This window comes from Chamaea fasciata, unplaced genomic scaffold (assembly GCF_029207755.1).
Source record: "Chamaea fasciata isolate MVZ Bird 193981 ecotype frontalis unplaced genomic scaffold, bChaFas1.0.hap1 SCAF_4, whole genome shotgun sequence".
Taxonomy (NCBI): Eukaryota; Metazoa; Chordata; class Aves; order Passeriformes; family Sylviidae; genus Chamaea; species Chamaea fasciata.
Window position 1 is genome coordinate 55,378,952 of NW_027094089.1, and position 16,846 is coordinate 55,395,797.

Here is a 16,846-nt window from a genome sequence, read left to right on the forward strand (position 1 = left end):
AATGTTGTTTATATTGCATGTTTTAAACACTGTGTGGCGAGTCAGTTTTTTGAAATTTTGTTATTGCTAATCTTTGTTGGGCCTTGCAACAGTTCAGTAAATCAAACGTCATCCCACCCTTTTGGAAACCTGATTGAAGATTGTTAATTGATCCTGAAATCCGTGTAGCAATGACACAAGATAAAGACACAAAGATTGTGGAAATGGACTATTTACAATCTCAGTCAGAAAGTAGATGAGATAATTCCAGTCAGTATCCTTCCTTCTGAAGTCTTTGGAGAGGAAAGGCTATTCTAGATATCCCCGAACATTTGGTTTATATGGTGCAACTGGACCAAAATAATAGGGTGCAAAAAAACCCTTACAAATCATGAGTGATTAACTGTTTTCATTTAAAAGCAGTGGGAAAACCAATTTCTTTCTGATCTACTTTTTGATGCCCCATAAACATCAGGAAAGGATTGTTGAGGATTTCTATTTTGCATGCTATGGATAAAATTGCTCTTTACTGTGATTGGGAGGCTGTTGTTTTAATAAATACCCTTTGCATTTATTAATAAATACATCAGATGGCTGTGTCCTTTTGGGGGAAGATTTTGCTACATATGTTTAGCATGGCAAAGTTGGGATTTTTACACACCCTTTCTGTTGGTGTCTGGTAAGAAAGAGCAACACTGACATAACCATTCTGTTGGAAGAGTCTGTATGTATAACTGATGTTGCTTTATATGATTTTAGTTTCAGTGATCTTCCAGTAATTGCAAAAAGGTAACGCTTGGGCAGTGGTGGTCTTTCAAGTCACACAGTAATAATCTCTATTTGCATTTTAATCTTTTTTATTTCCAGTTGATAAAAGGCATAATTATCTGTCTATTGCTAGCAGAAGCAGATAGTGGCAAGAGTTAGACAATCAAAATAACACTTTGTCTGGTACAGGTTACTTTGCTTAGGCAGAATACTTGATGCTGTGGTTACCTTTCTGCAGCAGCAATTCACTCACCATGTAGTATTACAGTTTTTAATATTTTATTTTTGACAAGGGTCTCTTTGACCAAATTGGTTTGGGAAACGCTGTGTGTGTGATTGAGTCAATATATCTTAAGGGTGAATAATCTCTGGCTTGGAGGTGTGACCTTTTCAATGGGCTAAAGTGTGTTCAGGAGATTGTGACTTGTAGTCTGACAAGAGTAGTGTTCTGTTACAATGATAGCTGTGCTTATGTAGTGGAAGCATCTGCTTGGAAGAATTGACGGTCTGCCAACAGGACCTCATTAATTGCTATAAATTACATAATTTGTTTTCTGACTATAGTAACTGTGCTCTGTAGTCGCAGTCCAAGAATGTGGCACCATTTGTGGCCTAATCACAAGTAGATTGTAACAACTTTGGTGTAAGAACATTAGAGAAACATGTTGCAAATATACCTTCAGATCTGTCGAAACTTGTGATTAATAACAGATTACTTGTCATTTTAACTGAAGCTGGATTGGTTGCAACTGGATTTTGGGAAGTAACTTGTTTTAATACTTTTCCTACAAATAAATGTTCTTGTTTACTTCAATTAGATGATTTCTTAAAGTAATGATTGACTTATTGATACAAAAACAAGGTAGCTATCTAATATATTTTTGATTTTTCTCTCAAATAGATGTGCACTTAGAATTAGAAGAACGGCTGGCAAAATTCATGAGAACTGAGGAAGCTATTATATACTCATACGGATTTGCAACAATTGCCAGTGCTATCCCTGCATATTCAAAGAGGGGGGACATTGTGTTTGTGTAAGTATTGTTTTCTGATTGTTTTCTTCCTATTTTTAATGTTGCTAAATCATAAAAGTTGAAAATTTGTTGAATATAAATAACATATTGTTGAACATTTAAAAATATTGCTGGTTTTGATCAAGTATTATGTAGTACAAAATTCAAATATTTTTTCTGTGCCAAACGTTACAAATCAGTTATGCTTTCATTGTGAAAGATCAGACATGGGCAATCAGCTGCAAAAGAAGCAAAATAACTTGTGCGTTCAAATACTAATGTAATTCCAGCAACTGATCTTCTTAAATGATACAGTTACACTTATTTTTCTCCTGTCTACTGCCGGCTTTTCACCTTTCTTCAAGGAGAGTTGTTCTGTTCCTCTCATGCCTATTTGCAACAGATTATTTGGATAAATATTGGTGCGTATTAAAGTAACAGAAGAATAGCTATGCAGAATCAAATAAATGATTTGGCAGGCCCAGTATCTGGTACCTAAGAATAGCCAGTCATGATTTTTCAAGCAAAGATTCAAGAACTGGGAGAAACAATGAAACGATACTCAATTTACTGCACCAAAAAGAGGGCTTGGATTTAGTTGGAGTTGATGGATGTTTCTTGTCTTTTAATTCTTTCAGTACCTTAGATCTTTAATATCCTCAGTGTTTCTATCACGTGCAAGTGGTTACCTTGAACATTTTATTAAAAATATGATATGAATATGAAAAATACCTGTTCTGAATATTATACCTACCAGTTTCTATTGATACATTTGATTTTTAGATAGGGATTTTCCCCTGGGAATATGGAGTGAGTGTCAATGTGGGGCTCAGCTGCCTGCTGTGGTTAAATGACAATATAATGGTACTTTTGATATTTCTCTGCTAAAATCTGTCTTTGGTGCTCTCTTTTCTGAGTGTAAGACTTGCAGCCTATTTGACTTCTTTACAGAAGTTCTTTCATAATTTAATCATGTTTTTGATTGTTTTTGATTATCTTCTGGATCAGCATTTTTGAGACAAATGGCAAGGATTGTGCACACATTACTCAAGGATGCCAGTGTACCCTGGATTTAGTTATCTCATACTGTTTTAGCTTCTCATTGGCAGAAGACCTCACTGTATTTGAAAGCAGCATGTTTGAAATTACTTAATGTAGTATATGCATATTTGGTTTAGTTGCCACTTCCACAAGATCAGTTGACCTAAGCAGCTGTGAAATGGCATACCCCATCATGGTTGGAAATTTGCTGTTCCAGTGCTTAAAAATGGACCATAGTTCTTTGGACATGGAGATATTATTTCTCAAACGATATTAAAATGGAGTTTTTGAGTATTTGGAGGACTGCAGTAAATGTCACAAGCATATCTTTATGTTTTTCTTCTAAGACCCAGAACAAATGAAGTGAGAGGTTTCTGGGATGATTACTGTGGAGTTCTGCCTGGTCCGTGGAATGCTGTGCTCAAACTGCTGTCACATACAAGCAAAAGGATGAGTGTAGATTGAAAAAAAAAAAAACCAAACAACAAAACAACAAACCTGCTGGTTTATTTTTAGTGTCTGTAATACATATAAAATTGAGAAGCTTTGAAATGAGTTTTCAGAATGTAAATAAAATACACAGTGCTTTAAAACATCTGGTTTTGTCTATACCTAAGTACAAATACCTGCTCAAAAGAAAGACAAGTCCTAATAGCCAGTTTTCTTTGAACAATTGCACTGTGTTTACCAAACTTAGCAGAGTTTGCTGTACTTACAGAGATGAAGCTGCCTGCTTTGCTATTCAGAAGGGTTTACAAGCATCTCGTAGTAACATCAAGTTATTTAAGCATAATGATATGGCTGACCTTGAGCGACTGTTGAAGGAACAAGAGACTGAAGATCAAAAGGTACTATTCCTTTGAAGAAATATTTGTAGTCTTTTGTGCCACTTCCCCCACATTTTTTTACTGTATCGTGTAATTGAATGGATGCAGTGCTTAAAGGCAGTTACTTGGTTTTCATTACTCTCTGTTGAGCAGTTCAATGTTGCTTATTTAATTAAGATTTTTTTTTAAAAAAAGTATTTATTTGCATTTGTCTTCTTAACCCTTAGAACTGAGCTTACAGGCATTAGTAGCAGGGGAATATCTTTTACAGGCAGCTGACTGACATGAGATAATGTTTTTCTTTTCTTTAAAAACTATTACAAAGCTTTTTTTTTTTTTTGATCTCTGAGAAATTTTTGTAACTGTATTTAGCTAATACATCATGCAAATTAACTATCACTTCTACTATAAAATAGCCACACTATAAAATCAGCACAAAAATGGGTAGTCCTTTATAGAATCAATATGGTTAATTTTTTCTTAGTCTTCCCTTGTCATGGATTGAACTCTTAAGATGTTCTCTCTCTTGAAAAATTTGAGTCAGTCTGATGGCTTGCTTCTCATTCTGACAGTAATGTGAAAGGATGTCCCAAGGCAGTTAGATCAGGATCAGAAAGTACAGATAACTTGATTAAATGAGTTTTAAAAGAATTAACTGAGTAGCTATCATGATTGTACGGTTTGTTTGCAGAATGCTGGCAAGTTACAGACAATTGAAAGAAAGCTGATTTTGTGATGAGACTTAGAAAAAGTAAAGTAGATAAATTGTCAATTAGCTTAACAGCAGTGTAAATCAGTAATGGATCTGACTAATAGCAGATATATAGATAACATATTAGTTAATGTACCTTCATGGACAATACATTTTGTCAGATAATCTTTACATGAGTTTTTAGATGTGGTTTTCAGAGTAATTTGTGTAACACATTTGGTTTGTTGGAGCAGAGTGCTTTGAATTAGCTACATGGTTAAAATTTCTTACTGTAATTAGCTGAATGTGAACATAAAATTGGTAGGCAAGAGCTTAATACAGACCATGTGTGTATAACTAAGACATACTGACTGGAAAAGGGTAGGTCATATCATTAGAATTGGTAAAGCCTGTAGAGCATACTGTGACTAGTTTAGTACCTACCACACAGAAAAGTTAAATAGATGTTTCTAAATCTGAAAAATGAAAGAAGTGTGACTAAATACCCTTGTTCAGGAAATACCAATAAGGTTAAAAGTAAGTAACAGAGGAATGGCATTTTAAAACTGCAACACTGAAATAATACTAATTGAAATTTATCAGAAACAAGTGAAAGGTATTTTAATGATCTGTATGGTATCCAGAGATCAGACAAGGACTTTGTTACATGGATGTTATGGATACTTTTGCATTGTGTTTTAGAAACGCGCTAGTTGTAAGAGGTTTGTGCTGCATTGTGAATCCTGGTGCTCAAAACACTTGTTGAAGAGTCTTCTAAATGCTTAGACTAATGATGAGTATAATAGAGACCAAGATTTATAGTATTTGTTCTGTAGTTACATTGGTTGTCTTTTATTCATAAAATTCAAATGGATTGGTTATGATTTGTTGCAAAACACAGCCTCTTAAATCACATATAGAAGTCAAAAGCTTTGAAATTCTTACAAAATAAATAAAACAAAACACAGAAGTACTCCAGTGAGGCATTTCAGCTTTTGTTACAGCTGAAAAATATGATGTTTAAATGTAAGTAACAGGTTATTTGAAAAAGAGTCCATTCCCTTCAGAAAAATCTTCCCTATCAAAAAAATACTTAGAGCTTTGCTTGTTTAGTGACAACTGATATAAACTAAAACTGTATCTTTCTCTGAAGAATCCTCGCAAGGCCCGTGTAACTCGAAGGTTTATTGTAGTAGAAGGATTGTATATGAACACAGGAGACATTTGCCCTCTTCCAGAGCTGGTAAGTGGTTTTAATTTGCCTTTTGAACTGCATGTGAAAGCATGTGGCTAATGAAATAATAGTGTTGTGTAAATAAGCCTAGGTGGAAAAGTTCTGCATGCAGTTTTTTTGTTTACTTTCCTGCTTTCTCAGGATTCCACACCTTTACCTTGTTATGAAACTTCTGATTAGGATTCTGAAGCTGTTGAGAGTTAGAAATAATGTCCAGCTGTGGTCTTAATTTTTATCCTGTAAAATATACTGTGAAATATTCAACTATGTGTTATGATACTGGATTGTTTAAAAAAAAAAAGTTTCAAAGAAACCTTTGCAGAAATGTCAGAAACAGTGACTCGAGGAAAATATTTGCTATTCAGCATGAAATGGCTCTTTGTGCAGTCTCTATTCTTGTAGATGATGGAAGAAATGATGTGAAAATACATTGTCTTGAAAGTGCTTGAGAACCTATTAAAAAAAAGTTTTTTAAATATGAACATTTATGAGATTTGTTTCAGTATTATATGGTGGAATGATTTTGAAGGCTTTTAAGATGTGTTGATGACAGAACAGAACTCTAGAACTCACTTTTATGCAGTATTCAGAAAGTTGTCCTTGTCTTTCTTTACCTTATCTCCTCTATGCACTTTGTCACCAAATTCTGACTTGTATTTTATAAAATTTTCTTCATTTTAGATAAAATTGAAGTACAGATACAAAGTTAGAATATTTTTGGAGGAGAGCCTATCCTTTGGAGTCCTTGGAGAACACGGAAGAGGAATTACCGAACACTTCGGAATAAATGTATGTACTTTTTTGTTGTGAATTAGAGATCTGTACAGTTGCAAGTTGTGCAATTGTTTCCTGATAGCTGTGGCATTTAACAGATAGTTTTGTAGTGTACAATGGACAGTTAAATATAGGGGTGTTTAAAATATATATGTGTTTCTAAATACAGTATTTTCTTAGACATCCTAGAGCTTTCAGGTCTTGGCAGTCTTTCATGTGCTTACTTGAAAAAGTTTTACTTACCTTTACTTAGTGACAAAGATAACAGAAGAACTTTTACAATGCATAATTCTATCCTTTTTTTTTGGACACTCAATGTGATAATGAATGCTGTCTTTTGCTGCTACATACACCTAAAAATGTCACTCTGACACAAAAATATTTGAGGTCTTGGAATAAATAAGAAAAATCTTTGCAGTATATAGCCATCCTATTTTGCTTTACTGCCTTTTACTCCAGTGGGGAAAAATAAGATAAAACTTCTGATGGTTCTTTCGAAGGTGTTATTGTAGTACTTTACTAGCAGATTAAGCCAAATTATTTTTCCAAGAGGTTACTTTTTGTGGTGTTTATGCAGCTGAGGAGTACTTTGGAAATCCAAAATGGTATCTTTGCAGCTGCTTACTACCACAGTCCCCTGGGCTGAGGGCAAGGAAGAAGTGCTTTTTGTTGGCTAGTATTTCAGTGTGGAGTATCTCTCACTGCATTCTGACAATGTCTGAATTCAGCTTGGAAGTGTAATAACAAATTCAGGGAATTCATTTCGTCTTCCCCTTTATCCTGTTTTTTTTCACTTAATACCAAACACGAAAAAGAGAAAATTAATTTAGAAAAGGTCACAGTGTTACTGTGATATATGCCAACTGCTATCTCATTAGCTGACTTCTATGTTTACTTCCTTTCTAATAAATTGACTTTTACATTAAATTAATTTAGAGACAAAATCTTTAGTAGCCTGGCAAAAGAAAATATTTGCAACTAGCAAGGGAAATAAGACAATTGTGTCTCGAATATTCAGACTATTTAATTAGGTTTATGCTTAAGTTTTAATCACATTCTACCTCCTACTGACTACAGTGGGGCTACTCATACTCTTAAAGGGCAGTGCTGCACTGAGTGCATTGTGGAATTGTCACTAGCATCTAAATAATTTTTTATCTGTTTGTGTTCTTCACATTGCAGCACCTGGAAGAGAGAGATCATATGCAATTTATTTACAGATCCATAAACCTCAGTTTCTCAAAGATCCTTTCTGTTTGCTTAAAATTATTATTTCAGTTGTACTTTCATTTTATTATGTCATAACTCGGTGAATCTTCTCTAGTATTCATGATAATATGAAACAAGATGTATCTTTAATAGATTAACTTATAGTCCTGATGCAATCCAAAGCATCTTAATAATTTGTTTATTTAACTGGCAGATTGATGATATAGATCTTATTAGTGCAAACATGGAAAATTCACTGGCCTCTATTGGTGGATTTTGCTGTGGAAGATCTTTTATTATTGACCATCAGGTAAGACAGATCTCTTTTTAAATAGTCTGGCACTATTAGTTACTTATATGTGAGAATTAATTATTAATATGAATTTGCAAATATGATATAGTTGATTATGCAGTGTTTGATTCTACACAGAAACTGTCTAGTTCATGTGAAAGATTGTAGATGAATCGGAGACCTACTTTTAAATCCTTAGATGTACCTGTACGTATGGAGGAGAGGTTTTAATATATACATGAATTCACCTTTAAAACACTGTCTACATTACTATAGAATTTTTTTTCCCCTTTTCTCCCATAGCGATTGTCTGGTCAAGGGTATTGCTTTTCCGCCTCCCTACCTCCTTTGTTAGCTGCTGCTGCTATTGAGGCTCTGAATATTATGGAAGATAATCCAGGTACTTAATTCAGGAAAATACTATCTTTTAGTCTTTCTTCACCCTACACTGATAACTAGGGCTTCTCCCTACTTTGATTCCTCACCTTTTAACTCTGATGTCCACTTTATTTTTTTTGCTAGTTAATTTTACATGCATGTTTTTTTCATGGTATTTCCCATTCTGCTTTTCTTATTCAACGTTTCCATCCCCGACCATCTTCCAGCTAAAAATAAGCAAGTTATTTGAGGCTAAGAGGGATACAGATGGTTTTTAAAAAGCAAATAAGAAATTTTTATTCTTCTGTTTAGATCTGTGATATGCCTCTTCCTTAAAATCATATTCCTTCAGCACAAATGAAGGAAGAGAAAGTTAAATAGAAACAAATGGTAATACATTTCCTCAGGACAGAGTAACCCTCTCCTTTCCACTTACACTATATAATTAGGGTTTTTTTTCCTTCTCTAATTAAGCATTCAGGTAAGAATTTCAGGAATGATCAGGGAGCAAACTGCCTGGGATTTGCAGACCAGATACAGGGCATTTGTATAAAGTTGGCGAACAGAAGTTTGTGCTCTAGAAAAGTCTTTAAAAATCATGTAGTTCCAATACCCTTGTCAATGGCAGGGGCACCTAGATCAGGAGCTCCATCCAACCTGGTCTTGAAAAATCTTTTTGCTGATGGGGAATTGAGCCCAGTCAGTTGACCGGGAATTGAGCCCAGGGCACATCAGTGCCAAATCCCAGCCACTAGAACACCTGGGAAAGAATTTTTTGGTTGTTCTTTTAGGAAGTGAAAGGGCTAAGAGGCACATGAGGACAAAATTGGCCAAACTGTGAAATTGTGTAAATTTGGTTTTAACCTTCATTTGCATCAACAGATTGGAGGACATCTGGAAAGATACAGTATTTGATTTGTGACAAATAAATAAAAATCACTAAATAGCCCATGCCCAATTGTCTGAAGTGAAATAGAATCAAGAAAAAATTAAGAGTAAGTTACAGGACTGTTGGGTGCAGTGGAGGGTTAGCCTTCACCAAGGAAAAGAGCTGTGGTTTGCAGATCCAGGAGTCAGTTTTCTCTTTAACAGTCTGCAGTGAACTGGGGAATGGAGTCTGCAATGAGCAGAGTCTGCATGGCAATAGATATTTATGGATATTTATAAATTGGACCTGCTATTTCAGTCCCATTACAAGGTGTATATGTCATCCCTTCCATATGGTCATGAAGAGCAGCAGCTCCATATGCAGCTGGAGTAATGAGATAAAGGGAAGTAGTGCATTTGTCAAGACTTAAAAGCTTGTCATTTTCTTGGCAGAAATAGGGATTGGGAACATTAAGAGTAGTAGTGAAGACACTTATTAGTTCAATGGATATACATACCTTAGTTTGATTCCAAATGCTGTATTTGAAGTCTTGGAGAAATGTAAAGTAGAAGCAGGAAATCTAAACCTTTTTCTGTTTTGTTTTTGGTTTTTTTGTGTTGTTTTGTTTTGCTGTTGTTCTTTGTGTGTAGACATTTTTCAGACTCTCCGGACTAAATGTGAACAGATTCACAAAGCTTTACAGGGGTAAGTGTGAGGTTTGGGGCTTTTTAGCTTTTATTTGGCTACGCCTTCATAGTACCAACTTTAAAGAAACTCTTCTTGCCCAAATCTGTTTCTGGTTTTACAGTTGCTTAGACTGGAATATGTACACTCAATTATGTATGTATTAAAGGAGAAAACTTAGTCTTTCCCAACTGTCTCTGTTATACTATTAGAAGGAGTTCAAGTTTTTTAAATCCTTTACAGGTTTTGAAATGAGATTATATCCTAAGGCTATTGAGGAAGTTTGCAATCTCTTACACATTAAAAGCTTTAGGGGAGTGTGATAGCTCTCAGTGACAAAGTGTTGATGAACATTTTGAAAATTATCTAAATAAAAACATTTGGTATGAAGCTTAGCAGATGCTCTTTCAGAGAACACACCTTTCAATCACCTTGAATACAATATTCCTACGTATTTGACTTGAATGTTAAAATAGTAATAACGTACCTGTTGTTCTGGAGGCACAGAGAAAAATGCTAGAATTTATCTGAAAATGAGGTTTAAAATTTCCTAACACTATGCTGATTCAAAAGAAGTCAATACTGACTAACTGCTTTTATATCTGTCAGGTTTTGATTTTGATATTAAAAGGATGCAGAAATTACTGTGATATTCAACAGCCATTTAATGTGCAGTAATTGTGCAGTTGTATTTTACAATTATTCTCCCTCGATTTTTGTTGCATTATACAGATATTAATAACTTTAAAAAACACTGATACAAATCTCTAATGCATGATTGATATAGTTTCAGTATGAGCCTGATCTTTTTAAAATGTGTATTAGGCAAGCTTATCAAAGTCTAGAAATCAAAATTAGACCTGATAATTGATATGCATTTATGTGACCTGTTAATTTTGGGGACCAGAGGTCTTGCTCAGATATTGAATACAGATTTTTGGATGAGAATAACTCAGTCCTAAATGTGTGTGATGTGTCAGGACAATGACAATCAGATGTCAGTCATTCTGTCAAATTCTAGCCAGTTAAAGCTAGTTAACAACTGTTTCTACGTACAGATGAGGGAACAATTATAGTCACATAACTCATTTTAGAGGAGCTTCTGACTAAGTGACAGATGATGCTGTAAAGAGTTTCTACAGGAAATAATTTAAAATAATAAATCTTGCCAAATCTTGTAAACCCCCCCAGCAAAACTGTTGTTCTTTTTTATCCCTTAAGTGATAAAAAGGTGACTTGACCTAGCTAGCTGGGTTTTTATCAGCAACTTACAGGCCTAACACAGACATTTCTCTTACATCTTCATAAGGATTCTTTTAAAATTTCTGAACTATAAATCCTTTTTGGAAAAGGATGAGTAACTATCGCAGTACAAACTTCCTGAAACTCCTTAGAAAAGACATATGCTTAATAACTTTGTTATCTTTATGTAACGCAAGATGAAATGCACATATGTTTTGTCTGCATTAGTATCGGTAAAATGAAGTATCCATCTTTTCTCACTCACCACCTAGAAAGGAAAAACACTTGTTATCTAGAAATTCAACACATGTCTTCAAGTAGGATGTACATCAAGGGTTTTTTATTTGTTTTAGGATTTCAGGTTTAAAAGTAGTGGGAGAATCTTTTTCTCCAGCATTGCACTTACAGTTGGAGGAGAGCTGTGGATCTCGAGAAAATGATGTGAAGTTACTTAAAAGAGTTGTGGATTATGTAAGTGTCCCCACAGTCATTAAAATATATCATTGCCCTTGAATGTTAATAATGAAGGAAGGGTAGGGAGGCTTTTTGGGTAACTTGTTGAAATATCTTGCAAGAATGCTGCAAGAAACTTAGTTTCTTTGTTGATTATGCATCTCTATTAAAGACCATCTTCTAACCATTTCTTGCTTCCTATAGTTAGGTCTGTAGCTCTGGATGTAAAAAATACACATTAGAGTATTTACTTCAGGAAATAGTTATTTCCTGTTACTTATTTTAATGCTCAAATCTGCATATAAAACTATTGCTTAGACAACTTTTATAATGTTAATAAGGGGAGTATTCTGGAGGTGCATTTTAACCATTTAAGGTCAACCCTTGCTTCTTTGAGTCTGTGAATTTGCTTTTTTTTATGTGTGAACAATTTCATATTCTATGTGTAGTATTTTTCCCTTCTTCAATGTGCATTGGTTCTTTTTGTCCCACATGAAGATGTGAGGGTTGATGGGAAGCTTTATATATCAGGTGACAGGTAAACAAGACTACGCAACAAAAAGAAATTCTGAAGTTAATTTCCTTGAAAACATGTTTAAATATGATTTAATTGCCTGATAAATATGGTTGGTTTGCCTGATTACATGGAGGTGCAAACTAAAGACACTACACCCTAAGCTGTTTTATGTGTTAAAGCTGTATTGAAATTGGAGATGATTTTGCACAACCTTTGCAATGTCCATTTGGGAGAAAACTTGCATTTATCTTGACACCACATTAATAAAAGTTAGTTATATGTATTTGGTGATCAAAAGGATATGCAATCAGAAGTTCCCAGGTTGACTGCTGCATTTTCTTTATTTGTAGTGCATGAATAGTGGTATTGCGTTAACACAGGCTCGCTATCTGGAGAAAGAAGAAAAATGTCTTCCTCCACCCAGGTTAGCAGAAAGTTAATGTATTACTTGATTTTTTTTGGCTATGGCTCTCCATCTCTTTTCCATATAATGATGGAAATTTGTCAACAAATACAATTTGTTCAGTAGACTGGATTGAATAGTTGGTTCTTGGAAAAATGGGAGAGGCTACATTTTTGAAGTATATTTTCAGTGACTGTTCCAGATTGGTAGTACCATGAAATAACTGTATCAAAACTACCTGTATCTTGAGGATCAGCATGTAACTTGTTAGCAGGCACATTTCCATGAGCTGCACTTCTATAGGTAAAAAAGATAACATATTTCTGCAGTGTATATGGTGGGGTGGCAGAGCAGGGGCAAAAAGTAGTTTGACCATATCTGTTTAGTCATTTGTCTTGTTTCTGGTTGAATTTGAATTTGTAATAATTTCCCTACAGATAGTGATCTCAATGTGTTAGAGTTAGTACAAAACAATTCTAAAGCTGAAGGCTAGGAATAAAGTTTACTCTGTGTGTTCTGGTTTTCTTTTTCTAGTATTCGAGTAGTGATAACAGTGGAACAAACAGAACAAGAACTGGACAAAGCTGCATCACTTCTCAAGGAAGCTGCACAGTCTGTGTTGAATTAGACTGCTATTTTTGGATTCCTCTTTCCCCACATTATCAGGATAAGTGTTTTACACTGTATGGTGACTTCCAGATTCTTCCACATTGAAACCTGACTAACAAAATTGTTCTAGAGTGCTATAAATGCAGTGAGGGGAAGAATGCTGAATTTTCGAGTTGGTGAATGGCACAGTGTTGTTCCAAGTCAAACTCTGCCATTTACTAGCATTACTTAAAATGGGGATATCACTATTGCATTCATGACTCTCTTATAAATAAGTATAAAAAGTTTCAAATTTATTTTCTCAAACCCTAAACATTCTCAGAAATATGTATAAACATTCAGTTTTCACCGCAAACCATGTGAAATGTGTTGTTTTCTCTCCATTTTCTCAGAACATGGGAACTTCTACTAAATTTCAAAGAATTATCCCTGCCCACCTAAATGAAAATACACTGTTCCTAACACTGTCAAAAGGATAACACATTAAGATATAATTTTGTGCTATATTATGTCATTTATTACTGTATTATAGGAGGGGGAACCTTCAATTCTTTTTCTTTATATATCTTTCTCTAACCATTTTTGGCAGCCGGGTTTTAAGAAAGCCTGGCCAGACAGTAAATTCATATCAAATATTATTTGCTTTTTGCATTCCATATGTAATTATATGCATGTTTGATATTACGGGTGAGGTTTTTCGTATTGTTAACTTTAAAATATCTAAATTCAAAGCTCTGAATTGTGGAACTGATGTAATTCCAGTGTAGTATGTTCAGATAAGGAAGCTTTGTACCAGTCTTGAAGAGGAATAATAGGCAACATGGAAAATGAACCAATGTTTTGAAACATCAGCTAAATACTAGCTTAGTCAAACTACTCTAAAGCACAAAAAGGATGTGTGCTTAGTTTTTTCTGTAAACATCTATACCTTAGAAGGGAAGACTCACAGTAGCTACTGGGAGTTTAGATGGTACAAGTACTACTGAAACACAACTCAGCCTGTGCACATAAAATTCCCAAGTAACTTGAAAGTAATGTTTGGAGGTTGTGCTGTCTGGATTTTAAGCACAGATGGACATCACATATACGGACACTTCAATCAGGAAACTGGTGAGGAACCTTTTTATAAAACAAAAAGTACAGCTTTTTATTTCACGATTTCAGTTATGTGCCTTTTTGGTTGCTACTACAAGGATTACAGGACTATTTTTGAGAAACATAATTGTTAAATATAAAGTTAATCATGTTTAATTCAAATTTTTACTTACACAAATGGATTTTGTAACATGGTTGACCGTATATTGTTAAATACTCTGCATTAGGTGAGCATAGTCTATGTTGCCTCCAGTTCATAGAGACTATTTCTATGCTGGCTTTCATAACTTTTCAGCTGTGTACATTCAGGTAGAACATCTTAAGTTGTGTTGGGGCACTTTTGTGATCGTTGCTTAACATTTTGAAATAGCCGAATCATTATCTGTTCAATGTAGTAAAACTTTCATCCCAATGTGAAAGAATATCTCTATTACACTGACATTTATGTTTTCCCTGTTAACTGTGAGTAAAAGCCAGTGAGAAGCCAACAGTTTAGAAGTGGAAAAAAAATGTGCAGAATGAAACTGACTCCCATTTTACAGACTGGAACTGAAGTGCCGAGTAGTCATCTTGAAGACCCTCACAGACTGCAAGAAATGGAAATTAAATGTTACTACTCTACTTCGAGTTTTGAGCCATTTTTGACTGCATAATTGAAACCTGCAAATTCGAGTGAAGTCAAGCCTTTGATGTATAAACTTGGAACAAATGAGGTACTTTGATTCCAGTGCAGCATATTAAATGGTTTTGGAGTTAAGATGAACCTGGGAACGTAAGCAAATAAACATTGGCATTGAAATCCTAGGTTGCAGAATCTATATTTAATTCTCTCATTTTATTTTAGGTTGTCTGAAAATGGAGTGGAATTTTTGTTGTACTTAGAGAACTACCAATAATTTTTAGATACATAGATTTGTGTTGTTATTTTTGTTCTTATTTTGTTGGGTATTTTTGCTTTTAAATGAAGTGATGACAACTAAAGTAGCAAGAAGCAGAGTGGAATTTCTAGCAATTTCAAAGCTAAGTGCTTCTGACAAAATAAAAGTTCAAAAATGTCACTAAAAGATGCCATAATCAGATTCATTTGCCAAACACATATCCACCATTAAAACATTGGTAAAACTGCCTTTGTCCTTTGTTACTGTTTACCATTAAATAGGAAAGAAGCATTTAGATCGCAGTAAAGTGAATACCTTGGTTGATAGCAGCTGAAGTGCTCTTCTAATATGTGTTTTACTGACAGGTTATATGCATGGTCTCCGTGAGAAATTAAGACACTTATGAGATGTAACTGGTGGAGAGGCATATCCCTGGTCAGTTTAAGCATGTCTGGCTCCTCTTAATTTTGACTGTTTTGATAAATGTCTCTGCCTTGGCAAGCAGATGAAGAAATGGGTCGCTCTGGGGAAGAATGTTGATTGGGGTTAGGGAGACAGCAGATGATTCTGATTAAGCTTCTGACATTTGAAAAATCAGAAGCCTGTTAAGGTGCTTAACTGCCTAGTGCTCTTGGCTGATAAATATATGAACAAATATGTATTAGTTGCTTTGTAGTTATATTTGGATGAATTGTTATTTTTCCATCCATTTCTTCAGATGTGGGCATGAGACGAGCTCAGTGTAAAGCTATAAAGTAGGATACTGTGACATGAATCAGACACAAGGACCTTATCCCAAATTCCAAAGTATCTTTTGAAAACAAATTTTGTTTCAATTAATTTATGTAATTAGTTTTGCCACATAGTAGGAACAGAGTTTCAACTAAGTGCATAATCCAGTATTTTAAATAGTGATCAAAAAATAGTTATTTTTCTTAAATTTACTATTAATATCTGGTAGTTGAGAAGGAGAACATTTTAACTGTAAGAAGTTGGCCATTTATTGAAATTGTCTTGATGAAACCAATTTTTTACCATATATGAGGACTGGGATGGGCTGGAAAGAATTAATACTTTTAAAATATTTTATCTTGAAGAAACATGTCTACGTGATAAATATATTCCTGTTTTAAACAAAGAGATTTATTTTCCTTTAATGTTTAAAAATAATTGATTGCTATTTGTGTAGTTTAATGTTTTTATACAAAAAACTACAGATGCCTTTTCTATTATTATAGTAATCATTACTTTTGGATGGGAGGTGAAATGTATAAGGAGGGTATTAAGAGAGAAAGAGACGTATGGCTGAATAACTTTGATTTTATTTTTTTTCACTTTTGAAATATGAACCCAGGCAATGCACAGAATGGTGTACTGTCTCCTTTCTGTCACTCCATCTGGACTTCATTATTTTAAACAGGGTTGTGCAGTGTTGGCATTCACTGATCTATGAAGTTGCTACTGCCAAAGTGTTTTGCATCCTAAGATGACTAGAGAAGTGTACATGTAAATGTACAGAGCTGTAAATGCTGCCTAAACAGATGAAATATTTACAACACAAAGCATTTGTACATTAAACTGTTTCAGTGTCCTAATAAAAGGAAATGTCTGGATAACATTTCTGCTTGTGTTTTTATGTTCTTTCGCAGTTTCATGGTAGTAAGGTAATGGACTTACTTTGCCTTGCTGTTGATAGGTTTTCCTGGTTTTGGTTTCCTGTCCATTGTGTACTAGGTAATTACAAAATACGTGTAGTAGAAGTCACAGAAGCTACTAAATCTGCTGAAGAGTATTTATCAGCAAAGGACCGTTTCTACATGTCCAATTTCTAATACTTTGGTAGCACACACTTGCTGGAAGCTAGACACTGGGCCAGATACAGTTTTGTTGT

At 34.4% G+C, this 16,846-nt stretch overlaps 1 protein-coding gene across 1 annotated transcript in view; it reads left to right on the forward strand.

Annotated features, from left to right (window-relative positions):
- Positions 1-16,573, forward strand: part of SPTLC1 (serine palmitoyltransferase long chain base subunit 1) — a 31,621-nt gene extending 15,048 nt beyond the window's left edge. The window contains exons 6-15 of the mRNA XM_066181634.1: positions 1,649-1,781; positions 3,520-3,649; positions 5,473-5,562; positions 6,235-6,342; positions 7,751-7,846; positions 8,132-8,228; positions 9,725-9,779; positions 11,354-11,471; positions 12,321-12,394; positions 12,908-16,573. Coding sequence (XP_066037731.1) covers positions 1,649-1,781; positions 3,520-3,649; positions 5,473-5,562; positions 6,235-6,342; positions 7,751-7,846; positions 8,132-8,228; positions 9,725-9,779; positions 11,354-11,471; positions 12,321-12,394; positions 12,908-13,001 — 995 coding nt within the window. The 3' untranslated portion in view covers positions 13,002-16,573. The remainder of the gene's footprint in view (positions 1-1,648; positions 1,782-3,519; positions 3,650-5,472; positions 5,563-6,234; positions 6,343-7,750; positions 7,847-8,131; positions 8,229-9,724; positions 9,780-11,353; positions 11,472-12,320; positions 12,395-12,907) is intronic.
- The last annotated feature ends 273 nt before the right edge of the window (positions 16,574-16,846 follow it).